The sequence below is a fragment of the Myiozetetes cayanensis genome, unplaced genomic scaffold (genome assembly GCF_022539395.1).
Source record: "Myiozetetes cayanensis isolate MyiCay16 unplaced genomic scaffold, myiCay2020 scf1, whole genome shotgun sequence".
Taxonomy (NCBI): domain Eukaryota; kingdom Metazoa; phylum Chordata; class Aves; order Passeriformes; family Tyrannidae; genus Myiozetetes; species Myiozetetes cayanensis.
Genome location: NW_026086604.1, coordinates 148,932,426 through 148,957,733, shown reverse-complemented (window position 1 = coordinate 148,957,733; position 25,308 = coordinate 148,932,426). Strand labels below are relative to the sequence as shown.

Here is a 25,308-nt window from a genome sequence, read left to right as displayed (position 1 = left end):
CTCGCGCGGGTGCTGCCGGGATCGCCCGCCCGCCCCCCATCCCCTCATGATCCACGGGCGGATTCGCGGGGCGGGAATCGCCCGGGCGGGTGAGCGGGGACGGGAACCGGGCTGAGGGGGCACGGCCGGCCCCAGGGAGCCGAGACCCTCCCGGGGAGCCTGCTCGGAGGGCGTCATGGCAGCTCAGTGCCTCACGAGGGGCCTCGGGCTGAGGGGGCGCAGGCGGCCCCCAAGGATGCTCAGCCCCTCACGGGGACCTTTTTCTGAGGGGGCGAGACCACCCCTGGGTGCTCAGCCCCTCACGGGGGTTCTGCGCCCAAGGGGCTCAGGGTGCTCTGCCCCTCCTATGGACCTTGGAATGAGGGGTCCTGGAGTGCTCAGCCCCTCGTGGGGGTCCTGGAATGAGGGGCCCCGGGATGCTCAGCCCCTCAGGGGGGTCCTGGAATGAAGGGCCCCGGGATGCTCAGCCCCTCGCAAGGGCCTCAGGCTGAGGGGACACAACTGGTCCTGGGGTGCTCAGCCCCTTGTGGCACCCCTGGGCTGAGGGGTCTTGGGGTGCTCAGCCCCTCAGGGGGTCCTGGCCGGTTCTGGGGTGCTCAGCCCCTCAGGAAGCCCTGGCTGGGGGGTCCCAGCCTGCGATGGAGTGCTGGGCTTCTCATGGGGGTCTTCAGTCCCTCAGAGGGTCCCTGTGCTGGGGGGCCCCGGGGTGATGTGGTGCCGATCCTGCCTCAGGATCTCCTGGATCAGGGGTCTGATCCCCCATCCCTGGGGATGCTGAGCCCCTCAGGGTCCTGCCCGTGCCCCGTTATCCCCCCCCGGCTAAAAGGTGCCTGAGTGTTCTGCCAGCTCCCTGCTGCAGTGGGATGCTCCTCCTGGAATCACAGCATGGGTAAGGCTGGGAGGGATCAACCTCCCTGCTCCCGTTTCAGTGCCCTGTCTGCCAGGGCAGATCTCTCTGTCTCTCGGGAAACAATCCCAAATTTTAGGCAGGTGGGAGTGGCAGCTTTTCAAGGAACCTGGCTAAAAATAGGGAGCAGGTTTATAATCCTAATCCAGGAGACCTTTCTCAAGGCTCCAGGGAAACTGCTTTAATCTTCTTTTCTTCTTTGTAAAAGGGGGCTTTGCCTTCCCTGCAAAGCCTCTCTGCTAATCAGCATTAATTATCTTAGCTCTTGTGATGTCTGTCCTTTGCTTTCCTGGTTGTGTTGCTGGCTCCCAGGTAAAATCCAGGGCGAGTTCAGCAGGCAGGAGCAGACCAGGAAACATTCCTTGTTTTAGGGACTACCTCATCTTTTTGCAGCCCAGAGGGGTCACAAGGCCATTTGTCCTCAGTCTCAGGTGTGAGACCTCCCCACGTATTAATTAAATAATTAATTAGCCGTGCTGTTCTCTGGCTGATCAGCTCCCTGGTGGTTTTGGTGGGTTGGGATGGATCCAAAGCCATTTTTGGGAGACTCTCAGTGCTGGGGTAGTTGCAGATTGGCTGCTCTGAAAATGCCAAAATCTGAGCAAAGGATAAAAAAAAAACCAAACTCCAAGCGTTCTGCTCAAAATAAATCCATCCTTGTGATGTTCCTGCTGCAGATGGCTTGGAAGTGGGATGCATGGATGCGTTCCTGGGCTGCAAACCAAACAGGAGGTAGAAAAAGCCCCGTATCCATCAGAACTTGGGCCTTTTTTGGTGCTTTACTTGTGGGGTTTGAGGGCTGTGGGGGGAGGAGCTGCTGTGGCAGAGCTGGGGGACCAGGGGAAGAGGGCAGGGCCATCCCTGTGCTCAGTGGCTCTTCCTTAGCAGTGGATTTGCCCTGGGAAGCTGTGGCTGCCCCATCCCTGGAAGTGTTCCAGGCCAGGTTGGATGAGGTTTGGAGCAACCTGGGCTATTGGAAGTTGTCCCTGCCCACGGCAGGGGGGTGGAATGAGATGTCATTTAAGGTCCCTTCCGACCCAAACCATCCCAGGATTGTATGAAATTCCCAGGCCCGTCACCTGGGAGTGGGAATGGCTTTTGTTCCCTCTCAGTTAAGGCGTGTTTCCCTCTGCAGATTCCAGCAGAAGACAAGGGATCTGTGAGGGAGGCAAGAGGAAGCACCTGCAAGTCCCTTGGTTTATTTTTAGCCCGTTTTCCAAGGAAATGAGAAGTGATCACACCCAGGTGTCTTTTCTCAGTTATAAGTACTTTTAGAGGGGAAAAAAGAGGGAGTGAGGTCGAGGAGTGGATCCCAGTATGGAAGTGCTGGGATGTGATTTGGATCTGTGGGCCAGGGGAGGAGTTCCCCTGGTGCCTTCGTGGTCCTTGCCCTGAGGTGAAGCAGTGTCTGGAGGCGACAGCCACGTGTGGATTTGGGCCAGAGGAGCTGCACTGCCTGCAGGAGGAAGTGCCTGGAAGTGCCAAAGGACAGCTTGGATGGGGCTTGGAGCAACCTGGGGTAGAGAAAGGTGTCCCTGCCCACGGCAGGGGGTGGGATGAGATGAGCTTTAAGGTCCCTTCCAGCACAAACTGTGTGCAGGTGAAATCCTTGTCCCTTTATGTTGGTGACTCTGAGGTTACAGTTTTCCTGTTTCCCATAATCCCAGGCCAGCCCCCCTCAGCCTTTTTGGGGGTGTTGGATGCAGCTTGGCCAGGTGGGAGAGCAGAGAGCGGGGGAGGATCCACGAGGGAAGATTAAAGCCCAGTGGGTGGCTCCCATTGGCCATCTTAAAATTGCAGCTCGTTAATTAAGGCTTTAGGAGCTCACAAATAGCCCAGCTCCGTGTCCTGAGCTTGTCTCTGCTCCCGGGGGCTGCGCTGAGTTCCTTGGCTGGAAGGGAGCAAAAGGAAAAGGTAAGGATGCCTTGGAATGTGCTCCCAGCCCATCCCTCCCATCCCTTCCCTGCTGGGGGTTGAAGGAAATGATTGGAAGTGCTTTGGGCAGCTTTGAATTTCTATCCGTGCCTGCTCCAGGGCAGGTGAAATTTTGAGGGTGGAGGGAGAGGAAATCTCTGTTCCCTCTAGCTGGGATCCAGGACTGGGAATTGTGCATCTGGAACAGTTTGTGTTGGCACAGCTGGATCACCTTGGAGGGGAGGCTGTGGAACACCTGGACAGGCTCTTGTGGAGCCTTTTCCAAGGAATGCTTAGGGCTCACCTGATTTCTTGGTGTGGAAGAGAGGAACTGTGAGGGGCAGAAGAGAGGGAAAGGCTTTGGATAACTCCTCAGGGATCCTCTGCTTCCTCGCTGCGGGCTCCTTTTTCCTTTTCTGGTATTGAATATTTAGGCAAAACCTGTGATATTTGGAAGTCACCAAAATTCAGGGGTTAAGGGAATGCTGAGAAGGTCCCCAAATGACCAAAATTCAGGGATTAAGGGAATGCTGAGAAGGTCCCCAAAAGGGCTTCCTTGAACTGGTGTTTTTTGGATGATGGAGCTTCATCCAGCACTGATGGGACTGGTCCTCTGGGATCCCTGGAGAAGGTTTGATCCTGATGGATCTCCGGGGCTGCAGCACCTGGAAAACACCAAGCCAAAACCCCAACAAACAAGGAGGAATTTCCTCATGGATAATCATTGCCTGTGGATGTTTAACCACCCACGCTGCTGCCCTGGGCACCTGCTTAGACTCTGAATCCCCCAGGCTTGGCTAAACTTGGGTCAGACAAGTGTCCTCAGGGGACAGAGGGACCAGTTGTGTCATTCCCTGGCTGTTGTGCTGCCTGCTGGAGGGATTTAGGGATAAGGACACGTCCAGGCCGGGGTCAGGGAGGCAGCCAGGCTGGATTAGCTGCTTTGGTGAGACAGCACTTGGCTTAAGGCTGGTTAAAAAGTGAGCTGGAAGGTCAGGCTGACATTGCTATGAGCTAATTTAAAATGGAAAGGTGTTATCTGCCCCTTGCCTGGTTGCCCCCCTAGACCACACCCAGCCCAGGAGGTTCAAAAAACTGCTTTTCCAGGGATTTTACTGCCTGAAGAAGGAATTTTTTTAGATAGGAAGGACAGAACTGGCTTGTCTGATGTGTTAGCTCTGCCTTGGAGGCTGCTGATGGATGAGGGTCCCCAGTGGTACCCCCTTCCCTCTCACAGAGCATTTTCTTCTTTATTTGTATTTATTCTTTATGAAAATATTATTAATCTTGATAATTAACCTTTCTTCCTCCCCAGAGAGGCAGGAACATAAAAACACCAGTGGGACTGGGCTGGCTTGAATTATCCCAGTTTAGTGGCAGCTGGAGCCCAGTTTCCTCCTCCTTTGGGTTATTCCTATGGGTTTACCTCAATCCATGGGGAAGATCCTGCACTCCCAGTACTTTGTATCAACTCTAGGCTTGGGATTCCTCATCATTTCTGATTTTCCTGCAGAATCTTCTCTCCAAGGCTACAGAACTGGTGCTGTTCTGAGGAGCTGAGCACCCCTGGGGATCCACACCTGTGTTTTCGTGGCTGTTTCCAACCAGACACGTGTTTTTCTGTCTCTCCCCAGTCATGCAGGGACCGAGGCCAGTGGTTCTGAGTGGCCCTTCAGGTGCAGGGAAAAGCACTTTGTTAAAGAAATTGTTCAAAGATTACGAGAACATCTTCGGCTTCAGCGTCTCCCGTGAGTACCCCTGTGTTCCCAGGGAAAGGCAGTGGAGCAATTCAGGGCTGTGGCTCTATTTGTGCCCCAGATAATGGTTTTCCATGGCTTGCCCTATGTCCCAGTCTGTCTGGGGGCTCTTTGGGATGCTGTGAGTAAATTGGGATGCCTTTTGCTGCTGATTTTGAGTGGCAAGTCTGATTGGTCTGGAATAGCACCCTTTCCAGGTCTGGGCATTCCCCACATCTCTAAACACAGCTCTGACAGGTGACAAGATTCTTCTGAGTGATTCCTGACACTGAAAGTAACAAAATTCCCCCAAATTTCTCCTTCAAAAACTCACTTGTTTTTTTTCCCTGGAGCTCTGCCAAATTATTCGTTACCAAAAATGTGTTTTAATGTCCCAGCACTTCGGATCCTGCAAGTGAAATCCTTGCACTGACATTTAGATTCACTCCACCACGAGAGAGCAAACACTGGATGTTAAAAAATTAAATGGGATGGGAGGTGAAAAGACTTAAAATTTATTATCTTTCTTTTTGTGTGCTTCATCCTGTGCTCTTGATCCAGCTGAGTCTCTCTTCTCGCTCCAAACTAAATCTTATTGTTTTCTCCCAGGTTTTCTCCTGGTAGAGATTTTTTTTCCCCCCAAAGATCCAGGGGCACACTTAGACCTTGGCATTTCCTTGATGCTTGGGTGATGTACAGAATTTCCAAGGTTGTTTTCTTTTCCCCCTGCAGATACCACAAGGCAGCCAAGACCTGGGGAGGTGAATGGCAAAGGTGAGTGTCCTGCAGTCGGCTCTGTCTCCTTGGAGCCTCCCAATAACCCCCCGAGGTTTCAGTTCAGACACCCTGCTCTGACCTGAGTGACCTTTGGTTTTCCAAAGTTTCAGGGGAGATGCCCCAAATGTCCAGTGCTTTGGGAAGTGCAGCTGCTTAATGAGGTGTTTTAATCTTTGTTAACAGCTTGTCCCCAGCTGTTTCCTTGTTCATTTGCATATTTAAGAGAGAACCAAAACGAGGTTTGTACTTAATTTCCAAGGGGCAGTTTCCACTCTGAAATGAAAGGGAGGAATTTTAACCAAAGATAGAGAAACATTCCTTTTTAGTCCGTTTGGTTTTGATGTTCTCTTTTATCTCCCTCCCTCTCATCCCGTTCTGGTTTTTAATTACAAATGTTTTCAAAGGAAGGGCCTTGCCAGCCCTGCCATAACGTGTTCCATACCTGTGGGCAAGAGTGGGAAGAGGTTCCCACTGCACCAGGAAGGGGAAAGGGGATGGAAAAGGGAATACAGCAGCATTTCTGGCCACACAGAATGTTTGGAAGAGGTGTCTGGACAACTGGTGTGGAGAGGGAATGCTGTGTCCAATAATTAGGAAGGAGATCTCTGCAGTCTCCCAGCGCTGTCCAAAACACATTTTAAGTGTCTTGTCCCCTGAGGCTCCCACAGGTGTCATTTTGACCATGAACTTTACCTTCAAAACTCTTAATTCCTGGCTATTTTTCCTGGTTTTCCCTCTCCAGATTATCACTTTGTGACCAGAGAGGAGATGCAGAAGGAAATCGATGCCGGGGAGTTCATCGAGCACGCCGAGTTCTCTGGGAACATGTACGGGACAAGGTATGTCAGCTGTCCCTGCCCATGGCAAGGGTTGCAGTTAGATGCAATTAGATTATTTAAGCCCCCTTCCAACCCAAACCATCCTGGGATTCCATGGATTTGGGAGCAGAAGCCAAGACTGTGCTGGCTGTTACATCCCACTCTGCTGAAGTGTCTGATTATGAATTCCACAGGGATCCATGTACCCCTGGCTGGGCTTAAAAAGAGTTGGGTGGGTTCTAAAATAGCTTTGCCCTGGGCATTGGAGCTGGTGATCAATCCAGCATGAGGCTGGAATGTTAATTAGGAGTCAGACATCTTATATAATTATTATGGGAAAACTGTGGTGCTGTTAGGAAAGGACCTGCTGAGGAAGGAGGTTAAAATATTTTGTGGATTAAAGAAATTTGCCTGAAATGCTTTTCAAGAAAACTTAATGTTTCCTGAAGAACTGAACGTGCCTTTTTGAGGATTTTTCTGGAGATGGCAAAGTTTCCTTCTGAGGGTAAATTCTTCCCTGTGAGGATGGTTTGCCAGAGAAGCAATAAAGACCAGCGTGCAAATGAAACAAATACAGGATCTCTCTGTGCCTGTGTTTTCTCTCCAAGTCCCTGAGGATGTTTCTAATCCGATGTGGGATAAAATGGAGAGATGTTTGTCAAAAGAGCTGGAGTTTTCACCAAGTCCTTTCTGCTCCTTAAATCTCATCAGTGAATAATGACAAATAACAGAAAATCAGTTGCCTAATTTTAGAGCCCCGTGTGTGGGATAGCACTGAATCACCGAATCCTGCCCACAGAAACCAGGATTTCTTGGAAGCTGCCTCCAATCAGAGGCTGAAATCAGAGTGCAGGTGTGGATTCTCTTCCTCAGGGCTCTGAGAGCTGCTGCTCTTTGTGGTGGGAGTCACTTGGTACCTGGGGATACAGCAAACCAAGCCATTTTGGGGATGTTTGTGGTGGGTAAGGGTCGGTGCTGGGATCTGGGCAAGGCAGCAAAACCTCTGGATTTGCAGTCCAGGTACTTCGGGCGCACCAGGAGCGGGTTGGTGTTGCTGCATTTCCAGGGAGAGCTGTAGGAGTTCAGGAACAAGCTGCAGGCAACTCCCCCACGTTGAGGAAGAAAGATTGTCTTTAAGGACATATGAGAACCCACCACTGAAAAATGAAGTGAGCCATCAAGTGCATCCTGTGACTCGGATGGAGCATCTGTGACCATCCCTCGGGAGAACGTGTTGGGTACAGGAGTCAGGGGATCTCTGGAGAAGGGAAGCTCTCAGTGGCTTTGCTCTTTGCTGAAAGTTGATTCTGTGCTTGTCACAGAATGGTTTGGGTTGGAAAGGATCTTGAAAGACCATCTAGTTCCAACTCCCAGGCACGGGCAGGGACCTTCCCACTGGGGGGTGGAGTTTTGTCACAGCAGGAGCTTTATGGACGGTACCTGAATCGTGCTGCTCATGGGACAGTCACACATGAGGCATCTCCATCCCTTCCAGCATGGCTTTGCCAGCTTCTAACAGGAGACAGCAGGTGTCTGCTCCACCCCAGGGACCCAGAGGACATTTGGAGAAACTATTTAGCAAGAGCAGAGCCCCAGTTTGGGCCCAGGGCAGTCCTGTGAGGTTCCCCCACTGCCAGAGGGGGACACACCAATCCCCCAGTGCACACACTGACCCCTCCCCCGTGTGCTGTGTCCCCAGTAAAGGTGCTGTGCAGGCTGTGCAGGCCCAGAACCAGATCTGTGTCCTTGACATCGACATCCAGGGCGTGAAGAACATCAAGAAGACCGACCTGAACCCCATCTACATCTCGGTGCAGCCGCCGTCCATTGACATCTTGGTGAGCGCCCGCCTTGCTTTGCCGTTAGGCAGTTAGAGGTAATCAGCTCTTGCTCTGCAGATGGGGGGGGGTCTTACCCCTCCTTCATCCACCCCTGTGTTCTCAGGGCCCTGGAATAGGCGGGGAGGACGTTCCCAAGCACGCAGTTCAGCTCCTCAGCCCCTGGCTCTCGGGGAGAAATAACCTTCCTGTGCTCTGGTTTCTTGAGTCCCTCCCACGTGTTCCCCACACCTCGGTGTGTTTGCCTGTGCTGGGTGATGGACTCCATCCCAGTCCTTCAGTTGGGCTTCAATGCTGGGGAGAGAAGGGTTTTCTGTGCTGTAAATTCTGCACCCCTCTGGTCTTACCCCCGTACAAGTGGTTGCAGTGGGGCTCTGCAGAGGTGGAGTCGCTGTCGTGGTTCAGAGAGGGGTGAGGACACGTGAACACAACCCCTGACTCTCCCCTCTTGCTCTCAGTACATCAGGCAGTCTCTGGTTCTCGTTGAGCTTGAGGAGGAGGAAGCCAACAGCACCACATGGCCAGAGCCCAGCAGAGAGATTTCATTTCCAGCAGTACCTGGAAAAATAAATAAATAAGAGGGAGTTAAAAAAAAAACCCAAACCCTGGGACCCCGAGCTCCAGGTAGGAGATGCTGAGCCCAGTTTGGCCCCTGGTTTGCACTGGGCTGTAAATGAGGGTGCAGGGTATTCTCACGTGCCCGTGGTCACAGACAGCCCTGGCCTGAGGGGGTGGGTGGGGATTTCTGCCTGCAGCTTTCAGAACATTTATTTTCTTAATACATTTTTCACCGTGTTTAGGAAAAAAGGCTACGAGACCGAAAGACTGAGACAGAGGAGAGTTTACTGAAGCGTTTGACTGCAGCCCGTGTGGACCTGGAGCTCAGTAAGTCCTTGGAGTGGTGTGTGATGGAGAGGGGATGATGCCTCGGTGATTCAGGAGCTGTTTTTTGCAGGAATATCTGATTTATGCTCTCCAGAGCCAACTCTGATGGAAGCACTTGATGCCTTGCCCACTGCAGCTCCCTCTGGGTGGTTGGCAGAGCAGTGGCTGAAATGATATTACCAAATAACTTTAAAATGCCACAGGACTTTGGGTTGAGCACAAGAGGTGACCCAGGGAAGAAACATCCTCCTCTAACTCTTTTCCTTGTCTTACCTTCCCCAGGTAAAGAGCCTGGGCTGTTTGACCTGGTCATTATTAATGATGATCTAGAAAAAGCCTATTCTGAGTTGAAGGAAGTGCTGCTGGAGGTGAGTCCTTGGAGCTTTTCCAGCCTCATTCCCGGGCAGGTGTCACCCCTGGGCTGAGCAGGTGAGGGTCTGTCCTCAGGCAGCCCCAGGAATGTCACCTCATCCCACACTTGGTCTGGTTTGAGGGATGTCAGATCATGCAGAGATCATGGATTAGTGATCATGGATCTATGGCCTGAAAGTGGGAAATGAATCCAGCACAGTCCTGGGTTAGGGAGAAAATAAAAGATACATCCCTGGGTGGAATAGAAGAGGATTCCTGTTTTTGGAGCCTCCAAGTCAAACTTGCCTTGTCCTTGAAGGTGAACTCTGGGCTCAGTCCTCTGATCTGAGCTGGTGGTCGTTCCTGACCTCCAGAGCTCTGAAACCAGGAGTTTTTCCCAAAAAGTGGCAGATTCTCAGTCATTTTCCTGCTCTCCTTGCAGGAAATCAAGAAGACCCAAGAATCCAGGAAGTCCTGAGCTGAGCTGACCCTGCTTGGACACTTCAATTTTGCACATCATTCCCAAAGCATGTTTTATTCCAAGAGACATTCCCTTTAGGCTGCTCCTCCTCCCAGATTTCCCTAGGATGTTTATATTAAAAGGAAAGAAAAGGAAACCTGGTGGTGCTTGTGTTCCTCCTCACCGCACGTGCTCCCCCAGGTTTGCACCTCCGGATCCTTTGGAAGCTGCCAAAGGGCAGAGCCCTTCTGGAAGGCCGTGGAGGAGCATTTTGGGCACCTGCATCCCTGGCACGGGGCTTGGGATGTGGTGTTTGGGGAGGGACATGTTGTGCCAGCTGATGCCACTCCGTGAAGGGGAGCTATTTTATCATCAACTCACTGCTGCTTTTTTTTTTTTCTGGGGGAAAAATCCTGTGAGCTTCTCTGCTATCCCAGCAGCAGCCTTGGAATTCATGTGTTGTTCTACTTGAGTTTGGGTGCAGGTAGATTTTTGGATGCTCTTATACCTACAAGTTGGGGACAGAAAGATTTCCCTCCCAGGTTGTGCAGCCTTGTGGGCTGATGTGCTTGAGGGCAGCAATAAATCCCTTTTCCTGGAGGAATCCGTTGTATCCAGCCATTGTCCTGTGCTTGGTCTTTGCTTTGAGACCTGGAGAGCTTCCACTTCACTTCCCGAGTTTTCCTCAGCCTTGATGTCGATGCTTTCATGGAACTCATGGTGGGATTTCTGGGGTTGTCCTGTGTAGGACGAGGGGTTGGGCTTTGATCCTTGTGGGTCCCTCCAAACTCAGGATAGTCTGTGAAATTCTGAGCTCTTTGGTCCCTCCAGCAGGTGAAATCCTGAGGGTCCTTGGAGGGATTGGTTCTTCACAGAGGGTGAAGATTGTGGATTCAGGCTGGGAGAGCTGGGGGGGTTCAGATCCAGGGAGACCTGAGAGCCCTTTGCAGGGCCTAAAGGGGCTCCAGGAGAGCTGGAGAGGGACTGGGGACAAGGCATGGAGGGACAGGACACAGGGAATGGCGACCCTCAGCCACCCTTTTAGCCCCTCACTAGTGTGATTTGAGGGTTATTTTGACCATTTACCTCTCTTGGGCTGTTTCAAATACATCTTCCCTAGATTTCCTAGAAAGATTCCTTCCTCTCGTGGGATTCCTGCTGCTTGGTTCTAACTCGGGGTAAAACAAGCAGGAAAACCCCGCGTGGATTCAGGGGTGTCAATCTCTGTGTCCCGGTTTTTCCTGCGCCATCAAGCGATGGACTGAGATTATTTGTCACTCCTGAACCATGGGATTTCGTTACAATTTGAGGGGCACGTTTGCAATGGGAAAAGGTCCCCTCTAGATGGCAGATGTGACAGCGGGAAAGCGCCGGGATCGGGGATCGGAGTCGCGGAGCAGCAGAGCCGGAGGTGCAGGACGCGGCGCTGGGCTCAGTCCGGTGGCTCCGGCCATCCCGTGGGACCTGCGGCGCCGGCAGCACATGGAAATGCCCATTCCCTGCCTGCTGACCCCTCCTGCCAGCACCTCCAGCCCAGCCTGCTCGCATCCCAGCGGGAGAGGTGAGTGGTACCCGGGAAACGGGGATGGCGCTCCGGCCATGTGGCAGCGCTTGGAAAATGGGAACAGGACGAGTCGTTCGGATCCCTCGTGTTCCCCTTCCCTGTGGGAAAGAGAGGGAAGTCTGGAATAACCTGGCCTGTTGTGGGTGAGCTGCTTTGGCTGCTGTGCGTGATGGAGCCGAGCAGGGAACGCCTGGATGGCCGGGGCTAATGGGAGGTGACGGGATGGCCGTCGGGATGGGGATGGGCAGTGGAGGGATTGGGAGCGGGTGGTGGAGCCAGGCTGGTCACCAAGCAGGTGGCACAGCTGGGGGGCACCCCAGGGACTCATTTCGGGTGCTGGCAGTGCCCCTCTCCAGGTTTGGGGTTCAGGAGGGGCATCAGGTCCCAAAACTGGGTGGGCGAAGGCACTTGTTGAAATAATTCCTACATCCTGAAAAAATGAGGGTTTATCTTATGAAGTGCATTTGCAACCATAAATACCTTTGTGGATCCATGTTTTTGGTACTGGCTCCTCGGGGTGTTCCAGTCCCACATCCCAAGGACCACGCTGGGCAGCTGTGGCAGTTCCTGAACTCTGGGTCCTCCACAACTGCTCCTGGTGCTCCATGTGGAGCTGGGATTGAGGGATCAGGAGCCTCCCTGCCCAGGGGTTGTCTGTGATTTTTAAGATGCTCCTCCTGGAAGACCCTTTCTCCCACCCAGGAGATCTTCCAGGCTGGAAGGTGCTGCTCCCATCTCAGGGCACACCCAGGTAAAGGAACAGGCCCCACTCTGGGGTTGCTTCCAGAAACGTCAGGAAAAGGGATTTTATGTAACTGTTCCATCAGACAGGGATAAAACTGGACAGACTTCAGCTCTTTTCAGCTCTGAGATGCTTTGGGAGATGTGGCAGTGGTATGAGGAGCCACATGGGGGAGAAGCTGGGATAAAACCTGCCCTGGGAGCTCTCCCTGGATGGGCTGGGGTTCACTTGGAGCCGACGCCAAAAAAAAAGGACAACCCCCTGTGGCACTTCTGCTTCAAAGCTGTTGCTTTGCAGTCATTGCCTTGTGGGTTTTTGCTGAATCTGGGCTGACACCACTTTTGGGGTAGGAACTGCTCCTCTCCCCCTGATTTTTTTTATCATTTTTCCCCACCCATCCAAGCTCTTTGGCAATTCCTCCCCTTCAGGGAAGGAATGTGGGGTGCAGACGCACCCAGACCCTGCTGGGAAGGATGTTGTGTGGGGATGCCCAAGGGGCAGCCAGTCCCTAAAGCCCAAACCCTCCCGGGGAAAGCCAGGAAAAGCTGGAGCCACACTCCAGGACAGCTCCAAGCAGCCCAAATTAGCCCACCCTGAGGAGCCCACGGTCCAGAGCCTTGTCCTTGCCGTGGTTTTTCTTGGCATCTCTGATTCCCAGGCTCCCTTCCATGCCACTGCAGAAAGGCACCGCGAGGCAGAGCCAGCCTGGGAAATAATTGGGCAGCCGGCGTGGAAAAATGAGCAACGAGGGGAAAAAAGGGAGCAGGAGTAACCCTGATCCTCCTGCCTGTCCGTCAGAGCCCGGAGAGAGCCGGCAGAGCTCCCTCTGGGAGCATCCCGGGCGTGGGAGTGTGGTGGGATGTGCTCGTGGGGGTGCTCAGGGAGGGTGTGGCACGGGTAGGGCTGTGCCTGCGGCGATCTGAGTGCTGGGCTAGGATTTCCTGGGGGAAAGAATTCCTGGAGAAAGGTGTTCAGCTCTGAGTGGGGTTGGTGCTGTCCGGCCCCGAGTCCAAGGGTACAAATTCCCACCTCTTTTGGCAAAAAACACGATTTTTTTGCTCCGTCCACTCTGATGGAAGCGTCTTCTAGGGAATCCTCTGGCGCCTGTGTGGCCTCAAGCAGGAGCTGAGAGGTTTAATCCAGGGAATCTGGGGTGCCATCCCTCTCCCTGGGGCTGCAGTGGAGCCACAGGGTGAGACCTGCTGGTGCTCCCTGATCAGACACAGTTGCAAAAATCCTCTGGCATCATCCCAGGGTGGGATGAGGAGCGATGGAACCTCTGGGAGCAGAGGGAGGTGGGCTTGGAACAGCTTTCCCAAGACGAGGAATCCAGCCATGGTGGATTGGGGGGTGGGGGTTTCTGAGGGGACTGCACCTGGGATGGGTCTTGTGCCGGGTGGTGTGATCCGTGCCAGAGCTCCGGGAGCCTTTGGATGATCCTCTGGCACACAGGGTGTGACTCTTGGGGCTGGGCCTGTGCAGGGCTGGGGGTTGGACTCCCTGATCCTTGTGGGTTCTCCCAGCTCAGCCCAGGCCGTGCCTGGGTGTCCTGACGCCCTCTGTGCTCTCCCCCAGGACAGGGAGGTGACATCCACGTGCCAGCTGCTGCCACCTCGCCCTGAGACACCGCCCAGCACCGACAACAGGTGGGTCCCAGCAACCCTCCCGGGGGATATCCCTGATCCAAACACCTCCGTTCCAGCACCCCTCATCCAAGAGGGCTTTTCCCTGATGGCCTCACTGCTGGGAAGGTCGTTGTGTGGAAAGACGGGGTTTCCCCTCCGGCACGGGGTGCTGGGGAGAACCCCGATGTCCTGGGTGCTCCAGGGCGCTTGTAGGGCGCTCCACGAGGATCAGAGCCGCCCTGGCAGCCGGACCAGGCTGTGCCAGCCCTGTATTTGGGTCAGCCACATCGACTGGACGTGCAACTGTGTCATCCCTGGAGAGCGCGGGACGCCGATCCATAATCCCGGCCGGCTCCGCGGGGTTGCGACACGCACGGCCCAGCGCTGGCACCCACGCGCTGCTCCGGGGTTATCCACCCCAAACTGCGGGAATCCAGCACTGCCTCAGCTTCTCCCGACAACAGCAGCTTGTCCCGGACATGACTCCAGCCCTGTAAATACCGGGAGCCATCTGCAATTCCCATTGTGCCAGTTGCCACCGCACACCGGCTGGAACAACCGGATGCTTGTGAAACCAGGGATGCATCCACCCCCCAGCCCCCCTCCTGGTGCCTGATTTTTCTCTCTGTCCAGGGAAAGAGGGAGCAACAGGATGTTTTTCCGGGTTTTACTGTCCCCGTCTCCGGAGATGCACAAAGGGGATACAAAGAAGGGAGGCAGGAAAGGCGAAATTCCAGTATCCAGGTGGAGCTTGGAAAACACATTAAATGTATTAATTTCCACAGAGAGGGGATTACTTTAATGATTCATTGGAATGGATAAGACCCCTGGAGCCGGGTCCAATGGGCACAGGGAAGGACAGGGTGATTGTCCCCCCCACAGTGGCCACGTCCTCAGCCCAGCATTAATTTGCAGATATTCCCTGAAGGATCGGGGGTTGCTGCTCCTGTTCGTGCCAAGGAAGTCTTGATGGAATGTGAAGTGCCTGTGTGGTGGCAACCCAGCCACGGGGATGTCCCTGGCTCCCCAGTGCAAAGCCAGCAGGGAGGTGATGGGGGAAAAACTCCTCAAAAAATTTTTCCATTCCCCCCCAGTTACACCAGCAATGTGCTGATTTGGGTATGCTGGGAACAGGATGAGGGGAAAAAAAAAGGGTGGCTTATCATATTTCCTGGTGGGAAGAGCAGGATTCTCGAGCTGCATCCCTTGCTTTGGGCACGGGGGTGGTGCTGTGATGCCTCCTGGATGTGGACTGGAGGGAGCAAACAACACCCCAGCATTTAATCTGCCTTTATAGATACAATTTTTATTTAATACTCCGTGTTTCATGCACCCATAGGCCCTCCCATGGTGCCATTCCTGTTCCTGTGGTGGATTTATTGCTGAAATCCAACCTCATCCCTCTTGTCCTATAGGGAAAGAAAAGTGTCATCAGTCTTCTTGCAGTAGCTCCTGGTGTTTCCAGAGACAGGCAGGATTTTCCCTTGTGCCTTCCCACCTCCTTGGCTGCTGCAGACAGGCCCTGGGGGCCCCTGAGAACATTTTGGTTTGGTTTTCTTGCCACCTTCCCATTTAATAATTGTGTTTATCAGAAAGGGCTCCCTGCTCATCACCAGCCTGACCAGACCCGGCTCATCCTCCCTCCAGCCCAGAGAAGCTGTGGCTGCCCCTGGATCCCTGGAAGTGTCCAAGGCCAGGTTGGACGGGGCTTGGAGCAACCTGGGCTGGTGGAAGGTGTCCCTGCCCGTGGCAGGGGGTTGGAATGAGATGAGCTTTGAGGTTCCATCCAACCCAAAGCATTCCATGATCCTGTGATCTCAGTGGACACCTCCAGCCCTTCTCCAGCTCCTCAGTGTGCTCCTCCCCTGGGTGCAGCTTCCAGATGCAAAGCCCCTGGAAGGATCCCAACAAAATACTGCTGGGAACTGTTAACAGCCCTTCTCAGCCCAGTCCTCCCACCACCTTTGTACCCCTGATGGATTTGATCAAAGATCCCACCTCCTTCCCCTCTTGGAGGAACCTCACACCGGCCAACACCGCAGCGGCGTTGGCGAGGGAAAACCGGGATCCCTCCTGCCCTGGGAGGAAAATCAAGGGAAAACGAAGCCCCCTGCTCCTCTCCAGGGGCAGGAGGAAGCTCTCAGAGGAGCAGAAGCTTCGCCCTTGTGCCACCACACGCAGGAGCCGCAGCCCCGGGGCGGGGAGGGGACAATGGTGCCATTGAGCAGGACACTGAAACGCTGCCGTATTGTGCCTGGCAGAGAGATTCCCGGGAATAATCGCCTCCTCCTTGGCTTTGTTGCAGGGCTCTGCTGGTCCTGCTGCAGGGCTTTTCCCCCACGGAGGTCTCTGGTTATGTGGTGAAGACCCTCAGCCCAGAGGCACCTTTTTTTTTCCTGGCTGGGAAAGGTATGGTTGGAATTATCCTTCCCCCCGGGGGGTGGCACTGGGTGGGAGAAATTGGGGATTTGGGAGCAAAAGGATGCTCTGCTCCTCGTCCTGGGGGGGCCTTGTTGCTCTTTCATTGATCCTTGTATATACTGTGTGTATATTATATTGTATATATATTTTATTGCATATATATTATATTACATATATATTATATTGCATATGTATTATGTTGTATATATAGTATATTTTTAGATATAATATTATGAGATATATTTTTAGATATAATTTTTAAGATACCTTTTTTAGATATATTTTTAGGTGTCATTTTTTTTAGATGTCATATATTTTAGATATCACATTTTTCAGATATCATGTAAAATGTCAACATGAAGAGCTGTGGAAATGATCTTATTTCTTTTTATACAGAACCTTTTACATTAAATATGAGCTTTAGCTACAGAAACCCGGCTCTTCTTAGGGGTCTGGGCAACTCCTGAAAATTTAGAGCCAGGATTTTCCTTGGGACTGTTTTAAGCAAGGCTGGATGAGGCTTTTGCTCTGGGTCTGACACAAAGCAGGGCTGAGATTTTTTTTTTTTAGGAGCATATTTAAGGTTGTTTTCCAGCTGGGAAACAGCATCTCCCTGCATGGTTTCTGGTGAGGGGGTTTGTTTTCCTTGTCCCAAAATCTGCTCAAAATCCTGGGATTTGGGCTCATGAGCACATCAAGGGCAGCAGCAGCTGCAGGAGCAAGTGCAGTGGTGATGTCTCCCTTCTCCCTCCTCCTCTTCCTCTGTCCCTGGAGCATCCTATGAGCTGATTTCCTCTTGAAGATTCCTTCTGGGAACACATCCCCCCCCCCTGCACGGACAGCCAGGCTGTTTCCCAGCTCATTCCTTCCCTAAAGCAGCTGGAGAGCAGAAACCCACTTGAGAAACGAAAAATAAGAGCGTGAAAACTTGGCTTTCCCCATGCCAGGAGAAGAGGACATCTCTTCAAAATCCCTTCAAACCAGGAGAAAAAAACCCCAACAAGTTATTTTGAGTAGTTTCAGATGGGGGGAGCTACTTCCACGGGTCATGTAGGATGAGGAGGTTGGAGAACCACGAGATTTTTGAAGGTTCAGAGTCTCCTTCACGCTGGATTTGCCAAGAGTTAGGACTCTCTGTGAGTGCAGGGAGTGAAACCTCTCTGGTTTTGCACCCCTGGAAGCCAAATCTCGCCTCCCAACACGGGGCCTTTAAGGAAAACATCAATTTTTGTGAGATCAGCCGTGAAATCATCCGAGTTGGCAACAGGAAGGAACAGACAACGACGTGCCAGAGGTTGTAGCCTCTGGATGGGGCAGTTATTTAATCCCTGGGGTCGAGTGAGGGGCAGCATCCCCCCCCACACCCCTTCCAGCTGTTTTCCCTTCCAGCTGTTCCCCCTTCCCTGCAAAACAGGGCTGAAGAGCAGCTGGGATGGTGCTGGCCCAGAGGAGCCTCTGGGCCAACATAAAATACTAAAACTGTTTAACTCAGCCTTGCTAAAAAAGTGAAACTTAAAAAGTTTGGGCTCTGCTTTGGAGGTAAAAATTGGAGGGAAAAATAGTTGGTTTTTTTTTTTTTGGTGGTGGTGCTGGAGTCTGTCCCTGCAGCTGTGAGGACAGGCTGGGTTTGCAGCCGATTTTTCTGTTCGGCTTCAGCGCTGTCGGAACAGAAAGGCAAAGGAATTCCTAACAAGGAGGAACCATTTCTCATCCTGCTGCAGCACCTCTGCTTCTTCCCTGCTCCGAGGAGCCCTTCCTGCTATTTTTAGCCCCAAACCTTTGGACTGTTAGAATAGTTTGATTTTTTTGTGTTTCCATAAGCGTTGCCTCTGGGCAATGCTTAATGGGGTTTTTTTTTGGGGGGTGCTTAGAAAGAGATTCAGGAAATAAAAGGAAATCCACGAAATAAAAGGGAACCAAGGAATCCTTGGCGTCCCGGGGCTTGCAGTGTCACATCCAGAGGAGCTTTCCCGGCTCGGGAAGCCTCCCCTTTGGAGGTCTCCACGTCACCGTCTCCAGGCTGGAGCAGCGGGAAGAGCCCGGGTTCAAAGGGGTGGGAGGGAGGAGAAGCGTCGGGAGCTCCGGGCAGGGACAGGGATCCACAGCCAGCCACGATGGGACCTTTTTGGGAAGGACTGAGCCCGGAGCTTCTCTGTATGTTACTTTTCAGTTTGTTTTATTTCGTTCCCCCCTGTCCCGTCCTCCCTCCCTCCCCCCCTCCCTTCCCGCTCCTTTCCCCACTTTATATTTTGCTGATGAGTTTTTAGCTTGGCCGATTCCCAGCACTCCACAGATCCCCTCCCTCTGCTTCAGCCCCGCTCTGCTCCCACCCTGCTCCTCGTTTTCTGCCCTTTTCCCCGTCCTTCGGGTGGGAAATGTGTTTGCTGTGAGTTGATGATGGTGTCCTGCCTCTCCTGCTGGTGGTGAGAGCCACAACATCCCTATTTGGCGTCGGTTTGTGCGCTTTGTCGGCGTAAATCACCCCCCCGGCGCCCGGGGCACTGCAATCCCAGCTCCAGGGAGTTTGGGATTAAGCTGCTGGTGGTTTAGCTTTTTCCTCGTGGGGAAAAAAGGAAGGAATTCTTGGCTGGGAGGGTGGGGAGGTCCTGGCACAGGTTGCCGTGAGAAGCTGTGGCTGCCCCTGGATCCCTGGGAGTGTCCAAGGCCAGGTTGGAGCAACCTGGTCAAGTGGAAGGTGTCCCTGCCCATGGCAGGGGGTTGGATTGAGATGATTCTTAAGGTCTCTTCCATCCCAAACCATTCTGGGATTCTGTGAAACCTCTCTGTCCTCTGGGACCTCCTGTCCCTGTCCCAAACCTTCTTCCCTCTCAGACCACCAGAGGTGGGGAGAGGAAGATCCTTCATGTTTTGTTTTTCCTGCTGGTCCTGGGTTACATTTCTGAGGTCTCTGCAAGTTTTTTGAGTCTGTATCCTGCTTTCTTTGGGGTCAGCAGCTTAGATCCCTTTGCTCCTGCATCCCAAACTGGTCTTAAAGGAGGACTCTGGACACAGGAGCTCATCCCAGCAGGAGATGTGGATTTGCAGCTGCTGTCTCTAACCCAAGGACAAAAGATCCACTGGATCTTCCCCATGAGGTGCTTTTGGATTGTTTCTAAAGACAGGTTTTCCACGCTTTTCATCCTCACATCCAGAAACACCTCACACAGGATGTGCTCCCTCCTGTCAGCCGGGGAAACTGAGGCACAGGGAGCATCACCACCAGTGGGAGCTGCACCTGCTCCTTCCTGGCCTCATCTCCTTGGCTAACCAGCCCTTTCCTGAGGGAAAACTCTCCTCTTGGCTACCAAACACCCAGGATGTTCCTCTGGAGGGGGATCTCCGACTTGCATCCCCCACTTACACCTCAAGGTCCTGAGAAGAGCTTCAGGTGGAGATGCCGCTGCATTTTGGTCACTTTTATTGGTCCCATCCTTTTAAATCTCTCAGATCTTCCTTGGGGTTAAGGGGTGACCCTGAGTGACACCCCTTCTACCTCCAGACCTCTGCAAACGTGGGTGCAACCAGAACTTGTCCAAAGGGTTTTCAGGAAAGGGGGGCTGGAAGGAGCTCCTGAGCCCTCCTTGGTCATGCCTAGGAAAGGATTTCTCTCTCCCCTGCTGGAGGCTCCATCTCCTCCCATCCCAAAATGCCCTTCCCATCTCTCCCAAGCACGGGAGCTTGGCTTAATGAATTGATTCAAGCTGCCCTTGGCAGGAGGGTGTCGTGTCCTCTCCTGGTGGGAGGCTGAGCAAACAACCTCATACCCCAACCCGAGGGACACAAAGAGTCTCAGGAGGCCACAGACATCACCTCCTTTCCCCCAGATTACCTTGGAATGCCACAGGGGGGCAATCTGCCCTGCCTCCAAAGCCTCCTTAGGAAGCTGGAGGAAGGAAATCCATCCTAACCCAGCTCCAGTGAGTCACAGGCGGGTGGGAACGGGACAAAGGGGGATGAGGCTGATGGGGAATCTGAGCCTTGTGCTCCTCCTGCGAGCTCTGAGAGCTATTTCCGAGACAATCCTTGGGTCTTGTCCAAGACCAAAATACCAGGAGGCTTTTTTTTTTTTTTTTTTAGTGTGTGCAAGAAGGAAACCCCTCCTTGCCCAGCAATCCACCCTGGAGGTGGAGCGGTATTCCTGCAGATCCCAATGTTACCCAGGACTCTCCTCTCCTGTAATTCAGGGCTTGTTTGGAATTCTTCCACCCCGTGTCCATCCAACCAGCCCAAGGGTCATTTTTAAGGCTGCAGAGCTCCCTCTGACCTGATTTGTTTCTTGGAGATCGTGGTGAGCAACTGTGTCAATCCACGTGATTCCTGCTCCCCGGTGCCAGGAAAAGGGAAAACAAGGGAGCTCGTGTGGGATCTCTGCACATCTGCACATTTCTACACATTTCTGCACAACCTGGGGCTGCAGCAGCAGAAGACGGGGAAAATGGAGGGAAAATGAGGAGCCCCATCCTATAAATTAATATAAATTGCTATTCCACCTCCAACTTTGCTGGAGCAGCTTGTTCCTCTCCCTGCCTCGGCCTTTTTTTTTGGTGCTGTGGGTTGTCCCCTCGTCGCTCTGGCTGCACCCTCAGAAGGTGGGGACCCTGTCCAGTCACGTTGTCTCCAAGGTGAAGATCCCACCAGCTCCCTGTGCCACTGTTTATCTGGAAGACTTATTTCCTACCCACTTGAATTTTCCCTGGCTGCATCTTGTCCTTTCCTGGTGTGTTTTTGAGCTGCCTGCTGAGAACCCCCAGCACAGCCCCCACCTCTCCACTGCTCCCCCCGAGGGGGACCGGCCCCAAACTCAGTCCCATCACCCCAATCATTAATGACACTCAACAGCCTCACCTCTGGGAGATGCCACCACCAGCTGGGAGCAGTGGGGGTGACAGGGTGCCACCTCTGCAGGGGCCAGGATGGTCACAGGAGCCTCTTTTCTGGGTGGATTTGCACAGATTTCCCTTGTTTCCTCAGAGATGAGGTGCATTTCGACAGAGCAGGGACTGAGGGATCTTGGCACCTCCCAAAGATGTTATTTCTGGCCCTTTTTAATTCCCTCCAGAACACGAGCTGGGCCTGGAGCTGATCCAGTGCCTGCCTTGTGTGAGGGGCCTTGCAAGCACAGGGTGGAGGCCAGTGAGGCCACGAGCCACTGATGGCACATGAGCCCCACCAGTGGGGTGTAGGTGGACAAAACCATGGGGAAACAGCCCAGAAATGCAGTTTGTCCCCAGGGTGAGGCACCACTTCCAGCTCCAGCCCAGCCTTGAGCAACTCTGGGTGCTTAAATCCCTTCTCTGGATCAGCACAGGGTGCATCCAACCCCACATAAAGGGCTCCAGCCCTGCCGTGCACCCGGAAGCCTCCTCTTGGGAAACCTGAAGCCGGTTTCAAACATCAGCCCGAGCCAAATTCCTCCAGGCACGTTTTTATCACCTTTTTTTTTTTTTTTTTTTTTCCTCCCTGCCGGGGACAATGGGTTTGCTCGTTGCCCTGCCCAGCCCTTTCCTCCGCGCTCCCAGACAGCAATGGTTAACCAGGTTCGCTAAGGAATGAGCGTCCTGGTTTCCTTCCCAGGGCAGGCAGCTCCCGCTGCCTCTCCCCCATTCCTGCCCCGGGGAGGAGCCGCTCTCTGTCTCTCCCCAGTGACATGATGCAAGAGCAGACGATGTCTCCCCGGCCCCGGCTGTGTTTTCCGTGACCCCGTGGCCTGTGCGAGCACTGCCAGCTCCCCCCCGGGGCCTTTGTGCTCCACGAGGGCAGCTCTTTGCTCTCCTCCCCCGGTGATCGGTGCGTGGCTCCCGCGGGGGATGCTGAGCCAGCCCCGGCTCTGCCGAGCCTCGAGTCGGAACGGATCAAAGCTGATAAAAAAGATGCGATGCTGCTGGAGCAGAGGAGAGGAGAGGAGAGGGAGAAAAGATGATGCCACGGGCATCGCAAAGCAAGCCCTCCTGTGGAAACATTTGGAGAGCGTGGCTTCTCCTGGGGGTTGGATCCCCCGGGGAAAGGGGAGACCGCCAGGGCCAGGGCCCTGTTCTGACCTCAGCCCCCAGGCCCCAGGGGCCGTGTAAGGGACACCCCATGCCGGGTTTGGTAGGTGTTTGGGGTCATCCCAGACGCCACAGCCCATCAGCTGTGCCGGGGCTCCAGGGAGAGCCGCTGGATCGTGTGTGTGTGATGCTCCAGCTGCCGGAGCAGCCGGCCGGGATGCGCCGCTCGCTGCTCCCGCCGCCGCTTCTGCAAGGGCACCGGAGGGAGCTGCCTCGCAGGGTGCTTTGTTGCATGCTCGGCTTGGCTTGGCTAGGTAGGAGGTGGTGTCTCTCAGGCTGCTTTTTCCGTGCGGCGGGGCCGGAGGGAGGTGGGGGGAGCGGAGCCGGGGCTGCTGCTCCGGCTCGGATGGAGCTGTGGGGTCCGTGGGGCGCTGTTTTATGGGATAACCTCACTCCTGGCTGTGACAGCAGCGAGGGAATGTCCTGGAAAACAGGAGGACAGGGATTTAGCCAAGGCAGAAGGGCAGCTTTCTGCAAGAAATTCCGTGTCTTGCAGGTTTGATGTGCCGGCCAGGACACGTGTGGGGGTGGCGCTCGTTTATTTAATCCTGCAGGAGCCAAGCTCTGCCGGAGATCCCGAGGTGGGAGGGTGAGGAGGAGGTTTTGCTCCAGGCAGCTCCTTTCTTGCCAGCTTTAGCCCCCGTGTCCCGCATCTCGTGGCTGCAGAGCCTCCTGGCGCTTTCTGAGCCGTTCCAGAGGATTTTAATAGCAAGTAGTGAGGGTGAGCTCAGATTTACAGGGAGTGCTTTTATGGTGTTTATGTTGGCAAGGGTGGAGTTTGTGCACGGTTTGAAATGCTCACTGAAACCTTTTATCACCGGGGCTTAAAAACAACAGAGCACTGATGAAAGTCCCGTGCTAATTGGAGAGGGGTTGATTTAGGGCTGGGGCTGCTGCAAAAATGCCTGGCTTTGAGAGGTCGTGAAGTCCCCCGTGGGGAAGGAGAGATGATTTCATCCCTCAGCCCGGTGGGATCCATCCAGCTTTAGGGATCCATCGTGCCCGTGAAGGTCACATCTGGCACTGAGAGGGACAGACCGTGGTGCCTGGGGCTCCTGTCCGTGCTCACAGCCTGGCAGAGCCGGAGGATCAGCAGCTGCAAGAGGCAGCAGCTTGGGAAAGCAAGCAGCTGCTTAAATGTGCTTTCTGAATTACCCAGACCAGCTCATCTACACAGACATGGGGCAATGCTGGTGTTAAAAGCACAGCTCACTTTTCCCCCCATCACTCCTCTCCCCGTGTCTCTGTAGGGTCTCAGTGGCACAACCCAGGTTTTGGTAAAATCGGGCACTTGGTGAGATCTGTGGGGTTTGGAAGGATTGAACCTCATGAGCACCTCACAAGAAAACACCCTCCTGCTCCTCTTTTTCCACTGAAGGGCAGGATAATCCCTCTCCCAAGGTCTAAGAGTAGGAATCTTCCTCATGTGCTAGCAGTGGGTAGCGATTTTTAGGTATAAAAATCCCACCCAAATGCCTTAAAACCAGTCTTGGAGGATGCCAGGAGAGATCTTTTCCCTTTGAGGAGATTCATGGCACGTGGTCCTTCCTCCACATCACCCCACAGTTGCTCCATACCCCTGCAACCCTTCTCCTAGAAACATCTGCTGGCACTCCCCTTCCAGGCAAAAGGGCATTTTATTCCAGGCCAGTTGGTCAGGAAGGATCCTGACTTGCTTTAGGCATCCTGGTAGATGTATCCCAGTAGATGTATCCTGCTAGGTGTATCCCAATAGGAAGGAAGGGAGAGAAAGCCACGGGGTTAGGACACATCTCTGAGCCTCCAATCTGGATCCCAAGTGCTTGAAGATGGAGGGAATTTGGTTGCAAGTGGTTTAGTGGAGCGGGGACCCTTCTATTTTAGGAGATCTCTGACACCTCTCAGCCTGCACTGCACCACACAGACTTGAAAAAGAATTAAAAAGAAGACATAAACCCAACAATACCTCCACACACACACACAAACTTCTTCTACTGGCAGTGAAATTTTGGCTGACCCCCCTGAATCCCCATTAACCCGTGTCAACGTGCTGGCACAGGGACAAGCCTGACAGTAGGAGAGCCCATCCTGCTGTTATTCCTTGGCATGGGAAGCTTCCAGCCAACCAGCCAACACAAACATTTGGAGGAAAGGCAGGGGCTGCCTGGAGGGAGCCGTGGTGGGCAGGGACAGCTCCTGCCACCACCGGGCAGGAGGTGACATCATCCGGATTCCTCGGCTCAGGAATGCGGGGTTTGCTCTTCCCTGCCAGCAATGGCTTTGCAAAAACAGACCTGCCCAGGGAAGCAGCTTTCACCCAGCCCCTTCCACTGCACGTCCCCCACATCCCCTTCTCTTCCCTGGGTTAACGGGGGTGTTGGGTGAAAAAGGATGAAATTGGTTGTTGCCCAAAGCGCACGGAATTCCAGGAGCTGGGAGCTGGGCAGAAGTCTGGGCAGGCACTGGAGCTTGTGGGGGGAGTGAGGATTTCTTAGGCAGGTGATGGGCTGAGTGTGTGTAATTCTGAGCTGCAGGAGGAGCCCACAGGCCTCTGTGGTGACCCCCAAGGTGACTTCTTGGTCCTGTCAAACCCAGTGACCCCTTCAGGTGGTTTTGAGTTCAGGGCCTCAGGGAGTGAAGCGAGCTGGGCTTGATGCTCCTTGCAGATCCCTTCCAATCTGAGACACTCTGTGATCCTGTGACTGGAACAGATGTGCTGATGTGCAGAGCACCCTGGACAAGCAGCCAACAAACACCTTGCTCAGAGCAGGGCAGGGATTGTCCCCCTGTGCTGGGCACCGGTGGGGTCACACCTTGAATTCTGTGTCCAGTTTTGAGCCCCTCATGACAAGAGGGACACGGAGGGGCTGGAGTGTGACCAGGGAAGGGAAGGGAGCTGGGAAGGGGCTGGAGCAGCAGGAGCAGCTGAGGGAGCTGGGGGGGCTCAGCCTGGAGAAAAGGAGGCTCAGGGAGGACCTTCTGGCTCTGCAACTCCCTGACAGGAGCCGGGGGGGGTCGGGCTCTGCTCCCAGGGAACAGGGACAGGAGGAGAGGAAATTGCCTCAGTTTGCACCAGGGGAGGTTCAGATTGGATATCAGGGAAAATTTCTTCACTAAAAGGGTGGTCAGGCAGTGGAACAAACTGCCCAGGGGAGTGGAGGAGTCCCCATCCCTGGAAGTGTTCAGAAAGTGTGTGGATGTGGCACGTGGGGACATGGGGTAGTGCTGAACAGGGCAGTTCTGG

At 53.8% G+C, this 25,308-nt stretch overlaps 2 protein-coding genes across 4 annotated transcripts in view; both read left to right on the top strand.

Moving 5' to 3' along the window:
- Positions 1-21: 21 nt before the first annotated feature.
- On the top strand, positions 22-9,843 carry GUK1 (guanylate kinase 1). 2 transcript variants are annotated; one of them, XM_050309988.1, is made up of 8 exons: positions 22-89; positions 4,456-4,569; positions 5,290-5,331; positions 6,077-6,173; positions 7,852-7,990; positions 8,791-8,875; positions 9,158-9,243; positions 9,669-9,843. In XM_050309988.1, the coding sequence occupies exons 1-8, from the start codon at positions 47-49 to the stop codon at positions 9,702-9,704; spliced, it is 642 nt and encodes a 213-aa protein (XP_050165945.1). In that variant the 5' UTR covers positions 22-46; the 3' UTR covers positions 9,705-9,843. The 2 variants fall into 2 exon arrangements, with proteins under 2 accessions (XP_050165945.1, XP_050165953.1); XM_050309996.1 differs by lacking the exon at positions 22-89 and adding an exon at positions 2,665-2,821.
- A 6,042-nt stretch (positions 9,844-15,885) lies between these two features.
- Positions 15,886-25,308, top strand: part of GJC2 (gap junction protein gamma 2) — a 30,642-nt gene continuing 21,219 nt past the window's right edge. The window contains exon 1 of one of the 2 annotated variants that reach the window (XM_050309889.1): positions 15,886-16,026. The gene's annotated coding sequence lies outside the window, so the exon portion shown is untranslated. Of the gene's footprint in view, positions 16,027-18,119; positions 18,193-25,308 lie in introns of those variants that run through there. The other variant, XM_050309899.1, reaches the window with a different exon arrangement.

Excerpts from the sequence above, each read along its gene's own strand:
- GUK1 (XM_050309988.1), top strand. The coding sequence starts at position 47 with ATGATCCACGGGCGGATTCGCGGGGCGGGAATCGCCCGGGCGG. Across the intron at positions 6,174-7,851 it reads GGGAACATGTACGGGACAAG|TAAAGGTGCTGTGCAGGCTG; the intron begins GTATGTCAGCTG and ends CTGTGTCCCCAG. Across the intron at positions 9,244-9,668 it reads TGAAGGAAGTGCTGCTGGAG|GAAATCAAGAAGACCCAAGA; the intron begins GTGAGTCCTTGG and ends CTCTCCTTGCAG.